Source organism: Nilaparvata lugens, chromosome 2 (assembly GCF_014356525.2).
Source record: "Nilaparvata lugens isolate BPH chromosome 2, ASM1435652v1, whole genome shotgun sequence".
Classification (NCBI taxonomy): Eukaryota; Metazoa; Arthropoda; class Insecta; order Hemiptera; family Delphacidae; genus Nilaparvata; species Nilaparvata lugens.
The window spans coordinates 96,349,880-96,375,130 of NC_052505.1; the positions used below are offsets into that span (position 1 = coordinate 96,349,880).

A 25,251-nucleotide genomic window follows, 5' to 3' on the forward strand; every position below is an offset into this window, starting at 1 on the left:
TAAACCTTAAACCTGTTATAGACGAATTGTATATATATATATATTATATAAACTCATGTTATTTCAATTATCCACTGCATACTGCTGTATCTACCTGAAAGTTGATTACCCTGATCTACTTTCAGCCTACTTCATTTTATAATCAATTATTTGATCTTATCTACCTATATATTATTTTACTTTATCAATTTTCTGTTTTTTTTCTCCTAAATATTAATATTGATTAACACTTTTACAATATTTCCATTATAAATAAATCCTTAGTTTAAACATGAAATTAACGTTTTGGTAGAGAGTTAGGGGGAGGTATTTTAATATTCTTTCCGAAGAAGGGACATTGATATGTCCAAAGCTCCGCCAATTTATGTAGATGCATAACAATATAATTATTATCTATAGTATTATATCAAATTGCTTTTTCATATCATATACAGTTCAATAATTATTTTCTCTAGTCTATATCATGTAAATTCATCTATCATTTTGCTGTATTGTAAGCTATTGTATATAAGTGTATAAGACAGTATATATTGTAATCTACATAAATAAAGTACTCAATCAATCAATCTCAAATGAGAACTAAGTTATGATTTTTCAAAAACAAGTAAAATTTAAAGAAAAAATCAATTTGTTGAATTTTAGTTTTTGATCAAAAGAATGCACTAAACTTATTCTTTAGGAATATAATACATGCAAAATAAGTTTTAATCCTTAGAGATGAAATTAGTACAGCCTAAAAATGTAATGTGGTTAACTTTCAAATATAATAAAAAAAGTAATTACTATACAGATGAGCTGGCAATCATCGAATTGAGGTTGGCCTCCCTGAATTCATTCATAGAATAGAAGGGATTGGAGATCAACCATGACTTCAACCTTCTATTGAAAGTCACAAGGAGCAGGCTTCTTATTACGTTAGGTAGCATATTTAAAAAACCTAATACCAGATGAGGGAAAGCTTCTACTTGTTCGCTCCAATCTGACTCCTAACTGGAATATATTCTGGAAATAAGAGGTGAGGTGAGAGGGGAGAGGTGAGGCTTTTAACCCAGCAAAGTTTCGGGTAAGCAAAAAGAAAAAACCCAAGAAACCAGAAATGGGTGAAACTCCAGGCACAAATTTGGATCAAGAGGCTGAGTCGAGGGAGGCCGGGTCACAGAATAGGTACAGAATGGAAACTGTCAATCAAACGCCTATCCAACCAATGCTTTTTACATGGCACAAATACTCGACACGTCACCACAGAATAGATACAGAATGGAACTGTCAATCAAACGCCTATCCAACCAATGCTTTTTACATGGCGCAAATACTAGACACGTCACGTGACCTTAGGAAGTTCCAATCCTGGTCTTCTGATTGGCTCGTGGCAGTGAACGAGATCAATTGATCCGGATCATCAAAGTGATCCGAACCTCCCATTAATACTATTACAATGCGGCGCTTCCTAACAAGATGGCGGATTTTTGCGCCAGGGTACTAGCCAAGTTTCCATACTGTATGTATACTGTGGCCGGGTGCCCTAGAGGCAATTTGGCGACCCCTCCCTCAGCGGAAGGACCTACAAAAAAGGCCATGAGTGGAACTCACGTAGGTCACGAGGACCAATCAGTTTGAAGAGACTGTCAAGCATATCACACTGGATTGCGAGAGTCTAGGGGCAAGGATAAGGGCTCTGTTTGGCTGCAAGCAACCAGGGGCCCGTTTCACAAAGGTACAAGTAGGATACAAGTCTTGTTGCCAACCATGGTTTTGGAGAACAGCTGATTACTAGCGTTTCACAAAAGCAGAATTGTAAACTTGTAGTTACAATGAATTTCTACAAGTTTACAAGTGATTTGCTTGTTACGAACAAATGTTTCACAAAGATTTCATTGTAGCCAACAATTTTTGTCGAAATTACTTGTTCATAACTATGAAATTTCTACCGAAGTGGAAAGCTATGTAAAGGATTTACAAGTGATCATTAAAATGATTTTAAATATTCAATAATATTTCTAATAATCAAAAATGCACTATATTCCTCTAAAATTCATTATTTTGGAAATATATGCATCGGGAAATGAATTTAATAATTTCCAAAATAGTTATTAATGTTTACCTCATAGGTTATGTGTACTATAGTATATATACACAGTATATATAGTATACATTATATATAGTACATTTACTATATATATATACAGAGTACATATAGTGTAGGTTACAAATTCAGCAATAAATGAAGTAGACTGTACAAAAACATTATATTGCTTTCAAATATTTTCAAAGTAATTATTGAAAAGTACAAGTAACCTTTATAAAGATGAAAAAAGGAAATCATCATGAAAATAGGTTATGTTTACTATTGAAGTACTTGTAGACTTGTAAAATTGTAAACTTGTAGATCATAAATTTTTGTGAAACTGAGTATTGTAAACTTGTAACACAAGTACTTGTTCGTAACCATGGTTGGTAACAATACTTGTACCTTTGTGAAATAGGCCCCAGGTGATGAATAAGATGTTAGTATAGGGGAAAACTCCTGGATCGTGTAAAGGAAACATGTATTGGTTTACCTAACTATCATACTACTTGGGAACACAATAAGCTCCGGTTAACGTGTGGGGTTCTTTGAACCTTTGGATCCTTGAATCGTCCCTTCAAACATAACATAACATACCTTAACCTTTGAATTTGAAGAAAAACTCTTAACTTGTACCGATTTTAACTAGATGTTGGAGAATTTAGTTTCCAGCGTAGTCTATTGAAAATATTCAAAAACATTGCAAATAGGAACTTATAGAAGAATATAATTACTATACAAATATAATTATTAAATAGAGAGTTATCAGTGTTATTAAATGCACCAGCAAGGTTATATTATATTATTTTATTTCGAATGATTGAAAATATTGATCTGTTATTAGGTTGTAATTCGGTGATTTATCCTTCTAAATTCAAAATTTTTAGTTTCTTCATTTGGACATATAACTGAACTCAAATAGTGGAAATACACTTTTTTGGAATTCTACTATTTATAAAATTGGGAGTAGAACAGCTTTGGGCTAGGCCTGCTGCTCCGCCACTCATATATATTATATATCTATCTATTTTATTATGATTTGTGATTGTATCTACGATTGAATGAATTATTGAGATATATAGTGACTCATTGAAGAAAACAAACTACTGAAATTATAGTAGACAAAATCGTAAATTACGGAAAATTGGGATTTTTTTAAAGTACAATTTTAGTTTGCAAAGAACCGTGGACCATTATGTAAAGTAGTAAAGTACTTTCAAAGTAGCGAGGTCAATTACTTTTGTTGGGAAAGTATGCATATTAAAGTAAAAGCAGGTAACCCGTGCTCCGCAAGGGTTTATTTTAAATCTTGACAAAATGAAAACTTGACCGAGTGGAATCTTGAAGAGTTTGAGGTAGGCCTAGAACCATCTTCGGTTAATTAAGAATCTATATGTAAAATAGTTTAGTTAATTTCAGTCCAGTAGTTTAGAAGTGATGATGCGTCAAACATAATTTTCCTATCCCGTACGTGTATTAGCCAGTTCTTTTCTTTATCATAGTATAGATAAGTTCTTCAACTTGGTGCTAACATAACTAGTAGTTCTGTGAACAGTAGACATCACGCAGTATTCTCATCCACAAGTACCTGATTGAAACTATAGACCTTATGGAAATAGAAATACAGCAATAGACTGGCTTTCACACATCTGTGTAATCACTTGTCAGCTGATTTATGATGAATAATTCTATAGTCTGATTTTTACTCTAATATTGGCGTATGAAGGATGTTCTTTTTCCTTTTATATTATCCTTGAAATGCAAAATTTCCAAAAACCTTGTATATACGTCGACGCGCAATTTAAAAGGAAAATATCTGTCAAATTAATGAAAATCTATTACCGCGTTTCGCCGTAAATGCGCAACATATAAACATTAAACATTAAGAGAAATGCCAAACCGTCGACTGAATCTTAGACCTCACTTCGCTCGGTCAATAAAGTGACAGAACTTAAATCTTGTTCAGCTTCCTCAAATTAATGCCAACCTGACAAAATGGACTGGTTATTAATTTAGTAACAAATTTTAACCATTTTGTTTCGAATAGGTAGTCTCTCTAGATTATAGTTCTATATTAACATATGGTTTGTACATTTCAATTATAATGTGTCCCATGAATGAAATTTGAACATTATTTCTGAAAAATCTAAAAGGAAAATTGAAATTTGGGCTTCGAGGTGCACGAGATTGATATTTTTATAATCTATGTGCAAAATTTGGAGATCTAAATCAATCCCGTTTAATCCGGTATGCAATCCACAAGTTGACATGTTTTGATGCGAACAAACACAACCCTACTCTCTCTTATTTTAATATCTTACCGCGTCCATGGAATGTATTGAACTTCCTATTTTCCCACAATTCAGCTGATGATGTTGATGTAGACGATTCATCTGAAAATAAAAAATCTTCATTACAGTTGAACTTGTTGGAAAATGTTCACGTTACATTACATAACTGTTTATCTACGCAATCGCTTATTCAAGAATAATATTGGTCTTCAAGCAAGAACATTAAATTCTAGATCTACTTCAAAAAATTTCCGGAGCACAAATGCATAAGTAATAATAGCCTAGACGAGTATTTGAGCTATAGTGAGGTCCACTTTATAATGGCAGTGGAGAAAGATAGGAGAACAACGTTGCCGATCCTCTATCTTGTTAATGCCTTCTATAGACGGTAGCTGATACAGGTTTATTGATGTAATACTAAAAGTTTATTCACGTTTAAAATAATCTAATATATTTTATTAAGCATATTAATAATATTTTTCAATAATTTCATAATGAATATTCATAATTAAGATGAAATATTTTGTTTTAATTATTCATTCTACATTGTTATAAGTCGATTCGGCAACAGAGCAAAGCGAGAAAGAGATAGTGCTATCAGCTTTGTTGAATGATAGACAAGGATAGCAATACAATTGCTAATCAAACTCTGCCATTATAACGGACTCGATGAGCCTGGGCGATTAGTCGTCGGAGCACCTCTCTGTAGTACAGGTTGTTTACAGTTTAGCCGGGTGGTACAAACTCTTTGTGAACGGCCAGTACTACAGAGAGGTGCTCCGACGACTAACCGCCTGGGTTCATCGAGTCCGTCCGGGATTGCCGATTCGTGGATCCTCCATCACGACAAAGCTCCGTCGCACACCTGCTTGCTCGTTACCGAGCAGTTGGCCAAACAGTCGAGGGTAACGTTGCCACATCCTCCTTACAGCCCGGATATGGCACCACCGGACTTCTTTTTGTTCCCCAAGATCAAGAGACAACTTAAGGGGACGCGGTTCGGGACTCTGGAAAACGTTTAACGTGCTACGACGAGGGCTCTAGACAGCATAGAGGTTGACGACTTCCAAGGAGCGTTCAGAGATTGGAAAATCCGGTATCAGCGTGTTATCGACTCCAATGGGGACTTTGAAGATTTCTGAAGAGATATTGTACATATTTTGCCAATAAACAATTTCCTTAGGTCAGTCCGGTTACTTATTATACAGACCCTGCATAAACATAAAGAGAGATGCAAAACCGTCGACTTGAATCTTGGACCTCACTTCGCTCGGTCAACTATTCATTGCATGCAATGACGCATGCAATTGATAACTGAAAGTAAACATAGTTGACCGAACGCAGTGTGGTTTATGTTTTAACTGGAGTTTCTCTCGTCTGTATGTATGGAAGGCATTTACGGCCGAACGCGTTGATAGAATTCTATGAGATTTGACAGGAATATTCCTGTTTTAACTACGCGTCACAAGGTTTTTTGAAATTTTGTATTTTAAGGATAATATGAAAGGAAAATGAATTTTCTCCATACTCCCATATCACTATTTATCATCTACTCTGAAGATAGGATTAATCAGACTATAGAATTATTCATAATCAATCAGCTGACAAGTGGATTATTCATTGCATGCATTACACAGATGTCTGGAAAAGCCGGTGAACAGGTGACACCAGATACTTGTGGATGAGAAAACTGCGTAAGGTCTACTGTCCACAGAACTACTAGTATTTTCCCCGACCTTTCTCTGCTTTCGACTCGGGTTAACCTGTTGCCAGTATGTCTCGAAGGAGATAAACTTTTGATATTAGTATTTCTTTATACACCAACCCCAACAGCCATTAGCCGTTTTCACACCGATATCTTGCTGTCACGACATACAGACAGGATTTACTCTGATGGACAGTATAAGAGGCGGCTGAGGTTTATAACTGCGCGAGGTCTACTGTTCACAGAACTATAGTTATCTATAGTAGTTCTGTGAACAGTAGACCTCACGCAGTATTCTCATCCACAAGTACCTGATTGAAACTATAGACCTTATGGAAATGCAGCAATAGACTGGCTTCTCCACACATCTGTGTAATCACTTGTCAGCTGATTTATGATGAATAATTCTATAGTCTGATTTTTACTCTAATATTGGCGTATGAAGGAGGCTCCTTTTTCCTTTATATATCCTTGAAATGCAAAATTTCTACATACCTTGTATATACGTCGACGCGCAATTAAAAAAGTAACATACCTGTCAAATTTCATGAAAATCAATTACCGCGTTTCGCCGTAAATGCGCAACATATAAACATTTAAACATCAAGAGAAATGCCAAACCATCGACTTGAATCTTAGATCTCATTTCGCTCGATCAAATATATAAATTAATTGATAACGTACCTGAACCAAATTCATCTCTCGTATCAGCTCTCAGTATATCCGTCAATTGAGCCAGATCCTTTTCAAGTAATTTACGTTCGTCTCTGCTCTCTCTAGCAGCGTTTATCAAGTCCCACGACTCTTGCAGTTTCTTTTGGACCAAAGTATCGTGCATCTGATCAATACAGTTTTGCAAATCCCTAGTTTCTGTTGTGAGTTCCATTGCCTGTTAAAAATATATCATAATTCGAATGAAACATTTATTTTGACAAATTTTTTCATAAGATTCTTACATGTTTGTTCAATATTGGATAATTCCTGGCCTAAAGTAACTGATAAAAATATTAACAGAATATATATTCACTTTTCATACAACCGTGTACATTTTTTTGTATAATTTCACGCTTTTACGAATTTCCACACACCTTTTGCAGCAGCTTTAGTGTTGAGTGTGAAATCTCAATTTTTGCAACAATAGACCAATTGACAAAGGAATTTGGAGGGAATCTTTTAAACAAAATTTTTGACTTTGCAGCTTTGCTGAGACTAGTTAGGAGGAGAACATATCAAAATTCCCCATTCATAACTCATGTGCTAAGGGGATGAGGGTGGTTTAAAAGTTGAATTTTTCAGCGTTTTGCTTCCACGCTCATATCTTGATAACAATGCGTTCAACCGACATAACTAACAATTCGAAAATGAAGCTTGTAAAATTATCTACACTTTTTGTTCAGTGAGCTTTTGTGTTATCTCAACAGTTCCCGAGATATTCGCCCTTGAAGGTGTGTAATTGTTAAAATACAGGTTTTTATCCAATGTGTTGCTCTTTCAGAGCTTATAACTCTCCAACAATGCATCATAAAAACTTATGCTTATCGTAGGTTTGTAGAACATTGATTCTCTTTGAAATTATGTATTATTTCACTATTCCAAGTTTCCCTTTCATTGTTATAGCAGCTACAATGTAGGGGGTGAAATTTTAATTACTGCAACAATTGGTCGTTTGACAATGACATTTGAAGGGGGAATCAGTGACACAATTTTTGACTTTGCAGATTAATTTGGACTAGTTAGTAGGTGAACATGGCAAAAGTACGCATCCTTAACCTCTCTGTTGAATGTGTGGAACCGCTGAGTTGACACTGTTGTAGCAATGAAAATTTCACCCCCTACATTGTAGCTGCATATTGCAAAATATATTGAAAAAATCATACCTGCAAGTTATGTTGACTACTACACGTAGCCTTTTGTCGTTGGGCGACTTCTTGTGCCAGCTCGATTCAGCTTCTCGAGCAGAGATTCGGCCTCTGATAGTTCCTTGATTTCCTGAAATCTCTCTTCTCGTTCATTTGTGAGGTTTTACTCCGAATCTGTAAAATAGTTGATATCACAGAATAGTCCAGTCACTATATACATTGGTGCATGCAATTTATATTGTAATTCTGATTTCTTATATATTATTTAGGTACATGAGAGAAGTTCAGAACCAATTTCTTCATGCAAAATTTCCTTGTGCTAGATACAGGGTATTAAGGGTGCTAGATACAGGTGTGCTAGATCAGGGTGTGCCAGAAACCTCGTATTTCGGCTCATTTTCCAGTTTTCAGCTATTTCTGCCAAATCTCGTATCAGACAGAAAAATTTGCTCTCGCCTTTTTTTATATCATAAAATTCTGAATAAAATGAGATCATCGAAACTCTCTATCTCCAATGAGAACTGAGTTATGATTTTTAAAAATGAGTGAAATTTGAAGGAAAATAAATTTTGAAGAATTTTAGTTTTGATCAACAATATCCTCCGATTGTTAACATTTAGATGTATAATCCAAAATCCCTCTGGGCGTATTTTGTGCTCTACAATCTGAGATCAGGAGAGTGCTCTATCTCAATAGATTTCCAGGTACACCGACAACAATGCTCCTTGTATTGTGAAAAACACCTAATTTTCAGCTTCAACCATCATCACCAACTACATTGTCCTCACATTGATATTTCGCACAATGACATGACTTCATGTTCTATGAGAATAACCGCAAGATGCACTTAATTCCAGTATTTCCTAGTGGAGAGGCACGCCTAAGGACACCTCAAGGATCAAAATTTCAAACACTTATACTTTTGACACAATGCTCAGATTTCATCGTACTACAATTCATCTTCTCGGCTCGTCAAGGCGGTCCAAAATCATGCATCATAAGTCAAATTCGGTCGAAAAATTTATTGTTGAGTGTACTTAATCCATAAGTAAATTGCAAGCACACCCCCTTTCTATGTCTATATTGACTGGACTAGAAGGGAAAAAGTGTAGAATAGAATAAAAAGATTTATTCCTTCAAGTATACAGGTGTTTACGAACTTCCTATCAATACTACTCTAGGGCATTGTTCCTGGGTGAAAAACATATCTAAATAACATATTTAAATTATTCGGAAGTCTTCAGTTACTCACACAGCGGCCATTTGCTTTTTTCACTTATTATTTGTTTTCTAAATAATTGTTAACCATACGAAATTGAAAGTGTGCACAATCATTTAACAACTAGACAAAGCTACAAAAAAATTATGATAATTTTTCAAATTGTAAGCAAGATGTGGAACGGCGGGAGAAGCCTCCACCAAATATGTAAGCACGATGTGCCTACACCAAATATGTAAGGGGAAAAAACTATGATAATAAGAAAAGAACAGAATAACTAGACTTTAATTAATGAATCTTTAACATATATACATTTGAACAAAACAAGATTAATTTGATTATAAACAATATTTGATATGAATTAATGGGGAAAACACTCGCTTGCTGCTAATGATGATTCAATGTTTGTGGCTATGAAAAAATTTAAGAACAAAATGATTCAGTAGTCACCTACCTTTTTGAAATAGCTTCCCACTTTGGCATCCACTGGATTTCGCGACTTTAGTATTTAAAAAAAAGAACAAATATTAACTGAACCAATGAATAGGCTCAGAACCCGTCTCCCTCAACAATACAATATTTTTATACTGCCCGATCTGTGACAGAATAATTGAACTATCAAACGAACCGAAATCTAGCCTTTTCACTGGATCAGCCGGACTCAGTCCTATCGAACGAGCTCACACACTGACCACCAAAAGTGAAATTCTGGGTATTAAATATAACTCAGTCAATGCCAAACATGAAGCCATTTCATGGCACGTTGTTATTAAAAACAAAAGAGAAGCTACATTAATTTTGACAACACATGAAATAACAATCTTTCTGTCGATGACAAAAATTGTTCAAGGACAAAACCACTGTTCATAACTTTACAATTTAAAACTCTAAAATCCTGATCAATATGAGATAAATATATGATTCATATATATGTCCCATATGACCAGGTGACAAAATTCATACGACAAAATGGCGGCCATTTAAAATTTTGTTTCTCAAATAACTCACAAACCGTTGGTTTAACAAAAAATTACAAGAATAACTTTTTTTAGTAAATTTAATTACCTATCTATTTCTCAGCGTCCTCCACCGATCCTATTGCGTATATATCATCATACTCTAAATCCAATTTTTATGTGTGTTTGTATGTGAAAAGGCGGGCGTGTGTGAGTAGTGTAGTGTAGTTAGTATGTTAGTGAAAGTAGCGAGTTATACTGTTCTCCGAACTACTAGTTTATCATAATCCGAATTGGAAAGAATATGAACTGGTACCTTGATCAGCTGCTCAGTCAATTGGTCCAACTGCACACCTAGTTGATCTTGCTTTGAAACGACTGGAATTGGCGCCTCAGCTAAAACTGCCAGTTGTTGCTCCATTTGTTGCTTCTCATGCAATAATTGTTGGTGCCGTTCTAGCGTCTCTTCTTCCACTTCCCTCAATCGTCTCTCTTCTACAGCTCTCTGACAACGAGATGGAACGGTAAAAAAGTGGAAAAACACTGATATTGAAATAGAAAGGTAATAAGGTAAAATGTCATCTTAAACAGAGTGTTCTGAGAAAGGTGCCCATAAGTCAGGGCGTGATTCCTCACATCAAAAGAACAAAAAAAAATTCTAATTCATTCATTCATTTATTGTATAGAACACTATAATCATAATACAATTATGGAAGGACATTGGAGGAAAAACTAGGCTAAGCCTGTAGTATTCCCCTCCAAAAATTTTGATAAAATGTTAATGTTAATTAACATAGGTCCGAAAATGCTTGGTTACCAAATTATACAGGATGAAAGATTTCGTCTGAATTTCAGTTCCCCTGCAGAAATGAAGCCCTACGGTTATTTGTTGGCTGTTAATTAAGATGTACAATGTAGCGTAATTTATGTAAAATTACCTGAAAAATTGAATAGAATCGTTTCCAGACCTGTAGCTACAGTATTTTTTAAGATATGTGACGAAATATGCGAAACTTGGTCCCGAAAAACAATTTACTTCTAGATTTGAAGCAGATTTACCATGTTAAATGTACAATAAACACAAAATATTTTTTTAAAGAACTTGTAGAAAATTTAATTTTGAAGAGAAAGATGTAAAATAGGTCTATAATAGCAGCCTTTAAAGAAATAAACCTTAATATTACATTGTAAAGAGCTTAGCAGATTTTGTCTGTTTTTCATGCGTTTTGTATGTAATTAAGGATTACATTTTAAAGGTTGCGTTCATCTATTATAGATTTATTTTATCAGCTATCCTCTATTGAAGGCTAGTGGCAACGCAGAGAATCAACAACGCTGTTCTCCTATAGCGAGGTCCACGTTATAATGACAGTGGAGAAAGGCAGGCGAACAATGTTGCCGATCCTCTGTCTTGTCAATGCCTTCTATGGACGGTAGCTGATACAGGTTTATTAATGTAATATTAACTGTTCATTCTCGTTTAAAATAATATATTTATTAAGCAAGAAATTATATTTTTCAAATTTCATAATGAATTTTCATAACTAAGATGAAATATTTTGTTAATTAATTATTGATTCTACATTGCCAAAAGACGATCTGGCAACAGAGCAAAGCGAGAAAGATAGCGTTATCCGATTTGTTGAATGATAGACAAGGATAGCAATACCATTGCTAATCAAACACTGCCATTATAATGTGGACCTGATTCTTCCACACACAGGCTTTGCCTTTGTGGAGAGTTTCCATGAAGTTTTTTAAAATATAATGTTGTATTTTCTGGAGGTACGATATAATAACAACTAGATTTAGTTATAATGATTAATTTTTTAGTTCAACTGTAAGTTTTATTTATGATTGCTTGGTTGCAGAAGATGTAGCGTTGTTGTATAATATGAATATTTGTACCCTGAAATCATGATAATAAAAACCAATTTGATTTGATTTGATTTGACCTAACTATAAAATTCAATACTAACAGGAATCTGCTATCATGTAGGGCTTCCACTTCAGTAGTGAAAAATCAATTTAAAATTCAGGCAATTCATTCAGGTCGTTGGTGAGATGTAGTGATATTCATCCATAATGAACCACTATAATGTTGTCTAGAAATATCACAATCCATTGAGAAATTACATCCGTGTTTCATCAATGAAGAATGTTCTGAGAGGTTGAAATGTGAATTTATAAGTTTTAAAACTGACAGTGGGACAGACTGACGAGTTTGGAAGGGTTATAAGTAATGAACCGTTCAACATAGAAAACATTCTTTTATGGTTCAATTCAGTTTGAAATGTAGCTTTTATTGTTAATATTTGTAATTACATGAGTTAAATGGCGGTTATTAGAAGCAATACACTTATGTAGCGTATTTTTGAAGTTTTAAAACGCATTTTGGCACACTGCGATTGGTATCTCTTCTCCAATTAGCTCCTTTAGTTCTTTCAAGGTGTGTGGGCAATGTTTGAAAACTTTATTTTTGAGGTAATCCATAGAATATATCGCATATGCTTAAATCGGGTTGAGCGTGCTGGCCATAATTCTTTGAGAATGGCAACATCACCGTCAATGTTACCTCCCAGCGTTATGTGCCAATGTTACAAACGTTTTTGCGCCCAAATTGGAAGAACCTACTGAGGAACATGACTTGCGAGAAATAGGGTTTTATCATCAGGATGAAGCTACAGCGCAAACAGGGCGCATTTTACCCCTACACTCAAGACGAATAGTCTTGTAGGGTTATTCCAGTAAAACATTGCCTGTATTACAATGCAACCTTTTATTTAATTATAGAATAAGGAATATTTGAATTTGATTTCAATGAATGTGTTGAAACAAATGTCCCAGGGGGGGGGGCGTATCTCTAAACCTAGCTCCGCAGTGCAGGCTGGATGCTTGTCTGACTCGGACTAGGCGCTGAAACAGCAAGTAATAGCAGCGTTGGTGGGAATGCGAGCGGCCGCATTAACGTCTTCACCCAGCAATGGTCGGCGTAGTTACGCCTAGCGGACAGACGAAAGATCAATCCAGTCGGTTATTTGATCCCTCCAGCCAGGCTCAGCCAAGCAGCCGAGACAATAGAACAATGGAGTGACGCTCATCAGCAGTTTTCTTTCTCACGACTATTTTTATTTTTGTGTGTCAATAATAACTCCAGTCACCAGTAAAAAGTTTCCAGAAACGTGGTGTACTACCATATTAATGACTTTTCATGATGATTTTTAATTATTTAAAAATATTGTTGACATTCTGAGCCTTCAGGCTAAACTTGGGGTCGCTGAGAACGAATCTGCAATCAGAATTTCTCTATCACGAAAAATACGAAAAAACCCAGCTGTTGATCTTCCGGCAACTGTTAACAGTCATCCTGCAATGCGGCCGAAACACTTTCAAGCCAGATACCCATCTCAAATGACAACAACACCAAGCTGTGAGAAACCATCCTGCACTGCGGCGCTAGGTTAAGGGTGGACTTGAGGTGGCCGCCACGCTCACCCGATTTAAGTATATGCGAATTTTTTCTGTGGAGTTACCTCAGTAATAAAGTTTTCAAGGATCGAATCACCTTGAAAGAACGAATACCTTGAAGGAGCGAATCAGAGAAGAGATCCAGGCTTACCAATCGCAGTGTGTCAAAATGCGTTTCAAAACTTCAATAATACGCTACATCAGTGTATTTCTGCTGATGGGCGCCATTTAACTGATATAATTTTCAAAAATTAACAAAAAAAACTACATTTTAACCTGAACTGAACCTATTAAAGAATTTGAACGGTTCCTTCCAAACTCGTCAATCGGCTCTGCTCCACCCTGCATTAGAGGATAAGAGCATTTTCATATACAAATAACCAAATTTCCAGTATTAAAATTAGTAATACCTTGCTATCAATTTCGTGGATAAGGGCTTGAAGTGCTGCAGTTCTCTGCTGTGTAATTAGGTCGTAGGTTCGATTCCTGGCCTCTTCAGCCATCAGCAGTTCTCTCTGTTTCAAGTCTCTCTTCAATAAATTCACCCTCTTCTTTTGTTGCGATATCCTGCTCTCATCTTCTTTCAGTGTGTCCTGGTATTGCTTTTGTAGATCTAGAACGTTCCCAAAAGTTAATATTCTAATGTCCTACATTTATGTCTAAATTGAGGAAAGACATTGGATTCGAATATTATTTCCTCCACAAAATTAAAAAATTACAAATTAGCAATGAGATAATATGCCTTACCTATAGTGAGGTCCCGTTATGACAGTATTTGATTAACATTGGTGTTGCTATCATTGTCTATCATTCGACAAAGCAGATAGCGCTATCCTTTACTAAACCTGCAATGTTACCAGATTGTCTTTCAAAAATGTAGAAATATAATTCATTAACAAAATATTGTATCTCAATTATGAAAATTTATCATTGGAGAACAAATCTTCTTGACGTATAAAATATCATTTTTATTGTAAACAAGAATTAACAGTTGTTAATATTCTATCAGATGCAACGGTAACAGCTATCCTCTATAGAAGGCAGAGAATCTGCAACGCTGTCCTCCTATCTTTCTTCACTGCCATTATAACGTGGACCTCACTATACTATAATGATTCTTTCTATTAACACTAAGGCTCAACTCACACTTACGCGACTCTAGTCGAGAGCATGTGTTTTCAAATGGTGACGTCGCGGAGACTAGAATCGACTGGTCTGAGTGTCACCATTTAGAAACACAAGCTCCCGACTAGAGTCGAGTCTCTTCTCGACCTGAGTCGCGTAAGTGTGAGTTGAGCCTAAGCCTAAGTCTCATAGTCTCACACTTGACACTGTTAAGCGACACAAAAATGTGAAAATGTGCAACAATGCACATACCGTTTTAACGGCGTATGCACTTTGTATTCAATCGTAGTACCATGAAACGCCACTGACAGCGAAATGCGATTCATGCTCCTACTTTTAGCTTTATAAAATTAATTGGATAAATTATTAAAAAAACTCTTTATTGTATTGGAATCCAATACTGCAGTTGTAGAAAAAATGTTGTATGTAATTCGAGAGTGATAAAGTCGAGTTTTACGCTCTTAATACATAAATAACTATTATTGCCTATGTTACAGATAACTCAACTATTCTAGTTGTGGACAATATTTATCATCATAAGAATTAATCAACTAATAATCAACACTATTTTAGTTGTAGACAATATTTAACATCATAAACATTTGTTAAATTCAGAATTATCAGTTATTTTGGGTTATTATCCAACTTAATATTCAGTTTATCAGGTACAATAATATATTACTAGCCTATTCAAATTGTGAAAGAATCATTTATTTTATCCTGAAAGATGAGAGACCTGCCTATTCACTCGTACCGAATAAGTAGCTTCTGCTATATTTGACCTGGCCAAGTTTACTAGTTTTTTGAGATTCCAAACAGCTTCTCCATCTTAACCCACAGTTTCTCTCTGTTTATACTATCATATATACATATTTTTTCTATCATATTACTTATTATTATATTTAAGAGATTATTTGCTTATGTTGTGATGTAGATGCATTAGAATGTATAGGAGGATTAAGTGGGAGAGAGGGCCGGCTGCGCCCTAACTTCGTCCTCCAGGTTAAAATAAAGGCAGCCTATCTATCTATAAGCTTTTTGAAAGTCGATAAATAAAACAAATAACTCTTTGTTGAATTCCCAGTACTTTGATACAATTTCTTTGAGAATAAATATTTGATTTGTTGTAGACCTGCCTTTCATGAAGCCTGCTTGATGTTCTCCGATTATTTCACTCGAGTATTTCTCAATTCGATTGAGAACTATTTTAGATAAGACTTTGTACGGAATGCTGAGGAGAGAAATTTCTCTAAAGTTGGCACATTCCTCTTTATCTCCTTTTTTTTGTATGGGAACAGCTAACTATTGCCTCCTGCCAGTCATTTGGGTTCTTTTCTTTTTCCCTTATTAATTCCTACAGCTTATCTATTATTACATCTCCTCCCTTCTTCAGTAACTCAGCTGAAATTTCATCCTTCCCAGGAGCGTTATTGTTTTTTAGAGAAATTAAAAACAATCAAATAAAAAACTTGAGCTACTGAAATCTTAAATAATTTAAAATAGGCCTATAACTATCTTCGGTAAATTAAGATTCAATATGCGAAATTTCAAGTTAATCAGTCCAGTAGTTCAAACGTGATGATGCGTCATTCGTGAATTTCAATAGTATAATAGTTTAATTACTTTATTATATTTTAATACTATAGTTTATTTATATAATTAATTATGCATGAGAATTTTTATGATAATATTATAATTATAGTATTTAGACATTATTATGATTTGAGTTAAGGAGGCAGTTGTGGGTTTCGACCTGTTGTCTCCAAAGAGATATTGTAAAATAAATAAATTTCTATCCCGTATATGTATATAAGCCAATTTTTCCCTTTATTATATTATAGATTTATCACAATTATTATGGCCTGCAAGACGTCATTTTGATGCATAATTTATTGATTCATACAACAAGTACACCATCAAAATGATAGGGAGAGAAAAAATAAGGTAACCTTGTGCTATTCCTCTCCCAAATTTAGATAAGGTTACACTTTGTCCGAAATGAGTTGTCTTGTAGTTATTCACTTCACAAAATTTTCATCTTTAATTATTTTCACAAAGTAGATTTTTAATTTAATTCTATGATGAATGCTACATAAACAACAGTTCCCGAAATATTCGCTCTTGAAGGTGTGCAATTTATAAGCTTTTTTTGCTTTTTCAGGGCTTATGACTCTTCAATAATGCATCAGTATTCTGGGACGGAATTCAATTAATGAAGGTTGAAATATCTTACCAAGAAGTTGCATTTTCTGAGCTTGTCTATTGATTTCTAAAGCGTGTTTCTTTTCTTGTTCAGCTCGCGCTCTTGCCAATCTGCTCTGCTGCTCTAATAGGTCAGTCAACTCCTCTCTCATTTCATTTATATGATCCGCCTGCAAATAGAGAATGGTAGAGTAGAATAAAACGATACCATAGAGAAAAGATAGCATAAGAAAATATCCCATGGAATAGGGCGTTTATGTTCCAAATTTTCAATGTTAACTCACGCCAATAGTCCTAGTAGTTATTTTTTGTGAAGCTATGTGAGGCTGGTAGTCTCTTATAATGTGCCGTTCTCACACTCTCACCCCAACAAAACAATAATAAAAGACAGTTGACAAAAATCGGCTTACAATGAACGACCTATACCATGAGATATCTTCTTATGCTATATGACGTAATTTACTGATATATGAAATACTTGAATGATCACTACAAACTACCGTTACTCATGCGTGGAATCATAATTGTAAATGCTATAAAAACAGTTATCAATCGTTCAGGACTCTGAATTAAGTACGAGTCAGTTTCTACCGTTTATATTCATATATTTGATAAACTGTGACATTTCATCACATTTGCATAGTAATTCATTTCACTGGTGACTTGTCAAATAGCCTATAGAATCTATAGTGAGGTCCACGTTATAATGGCAGTGGAGAAAGATACAAGAACAACTTTTTGTGTAGTTGAGAATACACAATGTTTTATTCTTTGTTTATCAGAGATTGACAACGGTGTAATAACCGAACCCGGTCTTTCTAAGTATCAATAAATCTGTAGTTTTGACAATTCTTAGTCGTTTTCATTTAATACAAGAACAAAGTTGCCGATCCTGTCTTTTCAATGCTTTCTATAGACGGTAGCTGATACAGGTTTATTGATGTAAATTGACGGTCATCCTAGTTTAAATAATCCATTATTTTTTTTAGAAAGAAATTATATTTTCAATAATATAATGAATTTTAATGATAAATATTAAATATTTTGTTAATTAATTATCAAATCTACATTGTTAAAAAACGATCTGGCAACTGAGCAAAGCGAGAAAGAGATAGCGCTATGAGCTTTGTTGAATGATAGACTAGGATAGCGATACCATTGCTAATCAAAGACTGCCATTACAACGTGGACCTCACTATAGTGTCAGGGTATTCAGGTCGCACCTGATCGATTTCAGGGTCTCTGACATGACCTAACGACTGTTTGTAAGCAGCCGGAACGCCGAATCAACGTGTCCATCCAAAACACGGAAAAACATCTTGCCCGGGCTGGGATTCGAATCCGCTGAATTATAAAACCAGCATCTAATCCACTCGACTACGGCCAAACCTTTGTGAAGTAGTCATCTTATTTGACTCTTGAATATAAAATAAAAATAGAAATCCAAGTACCCTTTTTAAAATTATTTACTCACAGCATATGATAATGGCATCATACAGCCGAAGCATTTTGTGATTAAACAATTTTCAAAAGGGTATTTATAGAGAGGTCTACGTTATAATGGAAGTGTTTGATTGGCAACGGTATTGTTAAGCTGAATTTACACCAAAGTTATCAACAAAATGTTTATTTTTCCGTCCTTATAGATTCTATTAAATTGAACGGAACTTGACAAACACATATGATCATCATGTGTATGATAAGTAGTTATAATCAATCTAATGGAATCTAAAGGGATTGAGTTGTTAACATTTTGTTAATAGCTTTGGTGTAAACGCAGCTTTATCCTTGTCTATCATTAAAAAAGCGGATAGCCTATCTCATTTTCGCTTCGCTCTGTTGCCAGATCGTCTTTCAACAATGTGGAATTAATAATTAATTAACAAAATATTTCTTCTTAATTATGAAATTATTGAAAAATATAATTTCTTGCATAATAAAATATTGATAGATTATTTTAAACGTGAATGAACAGTTAATATTAATATTATCAATAAACCTGTATCAGCTACCGTCTATAGAGGGCATTGACAAGACAGAGGTTCGGCAACGTAGTTCTACTATCTTTCTCCTCTGCTGTTATAACATGGAACTCACTATAGTGATAATATTGATTGACCTGGCTGGCTCAGGTCTAGTGTCAGGGTAATGCAGCTTTAGATTTCTCTGTGAAATACTAACCTGTTTATCAACATTAAACTTCGGATACTCATTGAATATCTGATAAGTTTCCCCTTGCCGCAGCGGCGCAAAAGGCATCAGAAAATTTCTCGGATGCAAATCATCATCCTTAGTTCTACCATAAATATGGTAGGTCTTCCTGAGGAACCACCGCATGTCGATAGCGGTTTGGTTGTGGAAGAAAAACTCGAAATCCTTGGAGTTGTCGATGCTTAGCAGTGTGGATCGACACAAATGAGTAGGCGACAACTGCAAAGATCATGAATGCCGGCTCGTTAGAGAGGATGTGATCGAAGTTGCAGCCACTCTTTCTGGCCGAGAACTCGGGAGAACAGAGTTTGCAGTATTGACCAGCCGTACAGGTGGCAGGTCACCTGATGCTCCACCAACCAGTTGAACAGCTGTTCGTCCCATTCCACCAGAATATTTTCCATCATCGACATTATGTTCACGGGAGGAACGGAAGAACTCGAACCAGCGTTGACACCAATTTACTGTAATACAAAAATATTTATTTGAATACGGTAATAAAATAATAATTCGGGGGACCGGCTTGGCTTTGGAGTGTAAAAGCATAGAAATTTGTAACGTAAGATTGAGTTCATAGTTTATATTAATTTATTAATTTTCTCAGTCTAATTTATACCTAAAAGTATAGTCATTGATAAGCTCTATCAACTGCCACAAGTCTCATATCTGTAAATTTCAGGAGCTCCGCCCCATCTGCGCAATGTTTTGATTTTAGATTCCGATTATCAGGCTTCAAATAGAATTTAAACAACAAATTTTCGAGTGGAAAAGATTAGCATGAAAATCTCTACAATTAATGTTCAGTAACATTTTCACCTAAAATTGAAAATAAGCTCGAAATTCTAGAAAATGTGACAATCCAATTATTGCAAACTGTTGATTCTATTAATGATTCACTATGAAGAGATAGCTGACGTCGTATGTCTCCAGCGTTGTTGTCCTGTCACCAGCTGGCTCAGATCTTTGTTCATAAAATATATTTGTTTTAATCTCAGACTTGAGATGCGCGTGAACACTAGCGTCAGGTGATCAATTTTCATAACGGCAAGGGAAGTTGTGTGAGTGCACCACACCAGATTTTTATTAAAATACTAATCTAAACTATCTAATCTAAGTTTTGAGAATCGCAATGAGTTGAGACCCTATATTAAAGATGGGAGTGAAAGGAATATGATACCAATGTATGATAGTGCCTACACTATTTTTTATACAAACTATAGTGAGGTCCACGTTATAATGGCAGTCGAGAAAGATAGGAGAACAACGTTGCCGATCCTATGTCTTGTCAACGCCTTCTAGGAGAATAGCTGATGCTGTTTATTGATGTAATATCAACTGTTCATTCTCGTTTAAATAATCAATTACATTTTTCAAGCAGAGAATTAACTTTTCAGTGATTTCATGATGAATTTTCATAATGAAGACTAATATTTTGTTAATTAATTATATTTCTACATAGTAGAAAACGATCTGGCAACAGAGCAAAGCGAGAAAGAGATAGTGCTCTGTTTGGCCACAGTAGTGGTTAAATCTGCCAACTAACTGCCACTGTTTGGCCACAAGTAGTGCTCATTATTTATCAGTTTTGTTGAATCATAGACAAGGATAGCAATTGCTTCAAACACTGCCTTTATAACAAAGACCTCACTATAGCAGGTGACCTGTCTCTAGCAAGGGTCTAATCTTGACGACTGAAAACTTGACTTACTGAAATTTTGAAGAATTTAAATAGGCCTATAACCATCCTAGGTGAATCTATATGCGAAATTTCAAGTTAATCAATTGAGTAATTCAGACGTGATGATGCGTCATTCGTGTATTTCCTATCCCGCACATGCATAAGCTAATTCCTTCCTTTATATTTGACTAGCCGTCAGGCTCGCTTCGCTCGCTGTATACGTCTAGCAAGGGGGCTCCGCCCCCTGGACCCCCGACTGGATCGTCCAAAATGAGATCAGCGGGCTCGCTTCGCTCGCCTGCATGTAGACCTCAGCGGAACCTCTGTACCGAATTCTGGACCCCCGACTGGATTGTCCAAAAATGAGATCAGCGGGCTCACTTCGCTCGCCTGCATGTTGACCTCAGCGGAACCTCTATACCGAATTTGAACGTATTGTGTCAATTGATCTCGAAAAACACCTGTTACTATATCGGCGTATCAAGTATTAAAGTAGCAGTACCCAATCAATTTTTCCGCGATAAATCAGGACCTTCTAAATAGGTATTTAGGACGTACTGGATAAATATGGTATTTAGGAGGTCCTGGATAAATGCATTTCAATCTTCAACTTGGTGCCAACCTCACAAAGTCAACTCAAATTAATGCCAACCTGACAAAATTTTTAATTTAGTTACCAGAACAACTGTTTCGATGAGGTACTCTCTCTAGATTATAGTTCTATATTAACATAGGTATGGACATTTCATCATAATTTTAAGATATTGGAATAAAGAATATACATGCTAAAAAACGAACTTTAAACCCTTAAAAACCACCTTAGAGTTAAAATATCGCCAAAAGATTTCTTAGTGCGCCTAAAGGGCCAACTGAACATACCTACCAAATTTAACGTTTTTGGTCCGTTAGATTTTTAGTTCTGCGAGTGAGTGTGAGTGCCATTTCGCTTTTATATGTATAGATATAGTTTATTCTTTCTTTGAAATTCAGATTGGTGTACCACAGCTTTTTAAATTAGCCGCCATTTCAGGTTTGTATAAAACTAAATGATTCTAATCTCAGTTATAGAAGCAATTTTCGAATCGAATTATTAAAAATATATTGTCTTTATTAATTTGACATTAATTGACTATTTATCAAGGAAATGATAATTATAATTAATCAAATTTAATGGGATGAATTGAGTAACAGCTGTGTACACTCAGTGGGCAGAATGGAGAGACTTGGGAACGTTTTTCTCCTATCTTTCTCCACTGCCATTATAACGTGGACCTCACTATAGCTTGTTTTTTGGAGCGTCAACAAGCGGAGGAGCGTCACAGTGCGAGTGCCAGTCTGGTCTACTCTTGTACCCTTCGAGACCCTCGACGCTTGACGCTCAGACGCTTCCGGTGTGTATCACGAACGCTCTGACCACGCCACGCCACGCCCCACTCTAGAACGCCACGCCACGCCCCACTCTAGAACGCCACGCCACGCCCCACTCTAGAACGCCACGCCACGCCCCACTCTAGAACGCCACGCCACGCCCCACTCTAGAACGCCACGCCACGCCCCACTCTAGAACGCCACGGCACGTTCCGCTCCGCTTCGCCCGCTCCGCTTCGCCTTCAGTGTGTTTTGTAGACATGAGCGTCTTTGAGGTATAATATCCAAAAGCGGACCTGTCTTTTCAATGAGTCTCTCAACTGTAAGCTGGTTGAGTGAGAATTGTCGACTGAAAATTCACAACATTTATAGATTTGGCATAACATTCCCCATACTAAACTGTAGAAAACACATTATAAATATTCTAAAACTAACTATTGTTTTTCATTTGTAATTGTTAATTGGATTGTTTAATTGTTTTTTACTTTCCTTGCCCTACTACCATAGGTAAGGAAAGTATTGCTTTCCGAAAATTAAGGTATGTGGGTGTGTGGGTGTGTGGTTGTGTGCGCGTCTGTGTACACGATATCTCTCTCCCAATTAACGGAATGACTGAATTTGGAACTTAGGTCCTTACAATATAAGGATCCGACACGAACAATTTCGATCAAATGCAATTCAAGATGGCGGCTAAAATGGAGAAAATATTGTCAAAAACAGGGTTGGTTTTCGCGATGTTCCCGAAAACGGCTCCTACGATTTTGATTAAATTTATACCTAAAATAGTCATTGATAAGCTCTATCAACTGCCACAAGTCTCATATCTGTAAAAATTTCAGGAGCTCCGCCCCATCTGCGCAAAGTTTGATTTTAGATTCCCGATTATTCAGGCTTCAAATAGAATTTAAACAAAAATTTCGAGTGGAAAAGATTTAGCATGAAAATCTCTACAATTAATGTTCAGTAACATTTTCACCTAAAATTGAAAATAAGCTCGAAATTCTAGAAAATGTGACTATACAATTATTGCAAACTGTGGATTCTATTATATGATTCACTATGAAGAGATAGCAGACGTGTATGTCTCCAGCGTTATTGTCCTGTCACCAGCTGGCTCAGATCTGTTCAATAAGTATATTTGTTATACTCAGACTTGAGATGCGCGTGAACACTAGCGTCAGGTAATCAATTTTCATAACGGCAAGGAAGTTGTGTGAGTGCGCCACACCAGATTTTATAAAAATACTAACTAAACTATCTAATCTAGGTTTGAGAATCTCAATGCGTTGAGACCCTATATTAAGATGGGAGTGAAAGGAATATGATACCAATGTATGATAGTGCCTACACTATTTTATTATAAACTATAGTGTGGTCCACGTTATAATGGCGGTCGAGAAAGATAGGAGAACAACGTTGCCGATCCTATGTTCTTGTCAATGCCTTCTATGGAGAATAGCTGATGCTGGCTTATGCTGTAATATCAACTGTTCATTCTCGTTCAAATAATCAATTAGATTTATAAAATAGAATATTATAGTACCCCTCAAAACCTCACAGTGATCTCACCTGTATCCGTTTGTCGATGTAAAAGTGTAAATTATGTATTATATATTAACCAGCTGATATCATGTGTCAGCGCACGAATGACTGTCTGTGTGATAGCTCCCAAATAGCCTCATCTGATGTTATGAATGAATGGAAAACTGTATTAATTGCTTTCAATGAAATCTTCAGCTGACTAAATGATAAATCGCAACAAATGTTCTTCGTATGCACTTACAATGATATTCTTATATCATGAAAAGGACGAAGAAGGAGTCAATGTGTTGTCTAACGAACTGGTCCTGTAAAAGATTCGAAGAATAGGTTCAAAATTAAAGCTCATTGATCAATAATTCTTTGTACAACAACATTTTTTAAAATCTTTTTCACCAATCATGTATTAGATTCTAGGTCTACACTGCGACGTTGCAATATCATAGGCCAGGGCCTAGGTGGCTATGCTTCAAGTAAATCAAAGTGAGAACTCGCTAACGCTCGTTCAATTATTTCATCTTTTGTTAATCCTATTATATTAAGCAATCATTTCTGTATATTATCTGGCTAATTTATCTGGTTATTATGTTTTACGGATCTCGAAACGGCTCTAACTATTTTCACGAAATTTGGAACTTAGTAGGTTATGAATAAAGATTCGATTGCACAAGGTCTCATTCTTTGAAAAACTCGCTGAACGACATTAAAGGATAATTTATTCATCCTTGGAAAACAGATTAATTCGTCGCCTCTCGATAAACAGAAGATGCGTGTGCCTGTGTAGGAGAGAGACAGAATTATTTCCAGCTGTGTAATCATAATCAATCAGCGAGAAATTTTATCTAGCTAGACAATTTAATCGATTTGATCAACAAATCTGATTTGTTGACATGACATGATAATCCTCCCTAACTAGAGTATATCATAATTTTCAATTGATCATTATTTTGACAATTTAAAGTGATTAGTCAGTGTTATTTTTGTTATTCAATTTGGTTTGTATATAATCTAAATTTTTTTTCAAATGTTTGAACAGAGAATTGAACCTGAATTCAAGTGTATGGAACATAACCTACTTTCTGGACTACTTATAGTGTATAAATCAAATTCGGGAAAGAAACAGTTTTGAGCTGTGCCTGTTTGTACTTCCCCAATCATTTCAAAGAATTGTGTTCGGTTTATCAAAGTCAATAAATAAATAACGAGCGAACCTCGGTGACCCGATACTTCTTCCTAAATTATCTATCAAATATCTTCATATAATTATCAGTCATTATTAAATCATGCTTATATGTGTTATTTGCAATAAATATTTTTTTCCCAGCTTGTGCTATTCTTCTCTTTGTTCTATTAGAGTTTATTTTATTTATTTATTATTTATATTTTTACAAAGAAGCAAGATTGGAGAGAAAAACTAAGGATACTCCTTGTACCTACTATTTCTTTCCCAAATTTAGATAACCTTTAAAAGTCCCTAGGGTATGATTTCACTTTACTAAAATTTAGTCCATTTTCACTCAAAAACAACGAAACTAGGATTTTTAAATTTTGACGTTGAAAACAGA

At 35.4% G+C, this 25,251-nt stretch overlaps 2 protein-coding genes across 2 annotated transcripts in view; one reads left to right on the top strand and one right to left on the bottom strand.

Annotated features, from left to right (window-relative positions):
- Positions 1-8,004: 8,004 nt before the first annotated feature.
- Positions 8,005-19,514, bottom strand: LOC120349736 (TBC1 domain family member 31-like). The gene is made up of 6 exons (XM_039420293.1): positions 19,446-19,514; positions 19,072-19,320; positions 16,922-17,060; positions 13,974-14,176; positions 10,412-10,600; positions 8,005-8,094 (listed from the first exon to the last, which is right to left on the bottom strand). The coding sequence occupies exons 1-6, from the start codon at positions 19,512-19,514 to the stop codon at positions 8,005-8,007; spliced, it is 939 nt and encodes a 312-aa protein (XP_039276227.1).
- Positions 19,515-22,407: 2,893 nt separating this feature from the next.
- The window catches only part of LOC120348807 (pyruvate dehydrogenase E1 component subunit alpha type I, mitochondrial-like), a 6,177-nt gene continuing 3,333 nt past the window's right edge, over positions 22,408-25,251 (top strand). The window contains exon 1 of the mRNA XM_039420294.1: positions 22,408-22,422. Within this exon, the coding sequence (XP_039276228.1) occupies positions 22,408-22,422 (15 nt within the window). The remainder of the gene's footprint in view (positions 22,423-25,251) is intronic.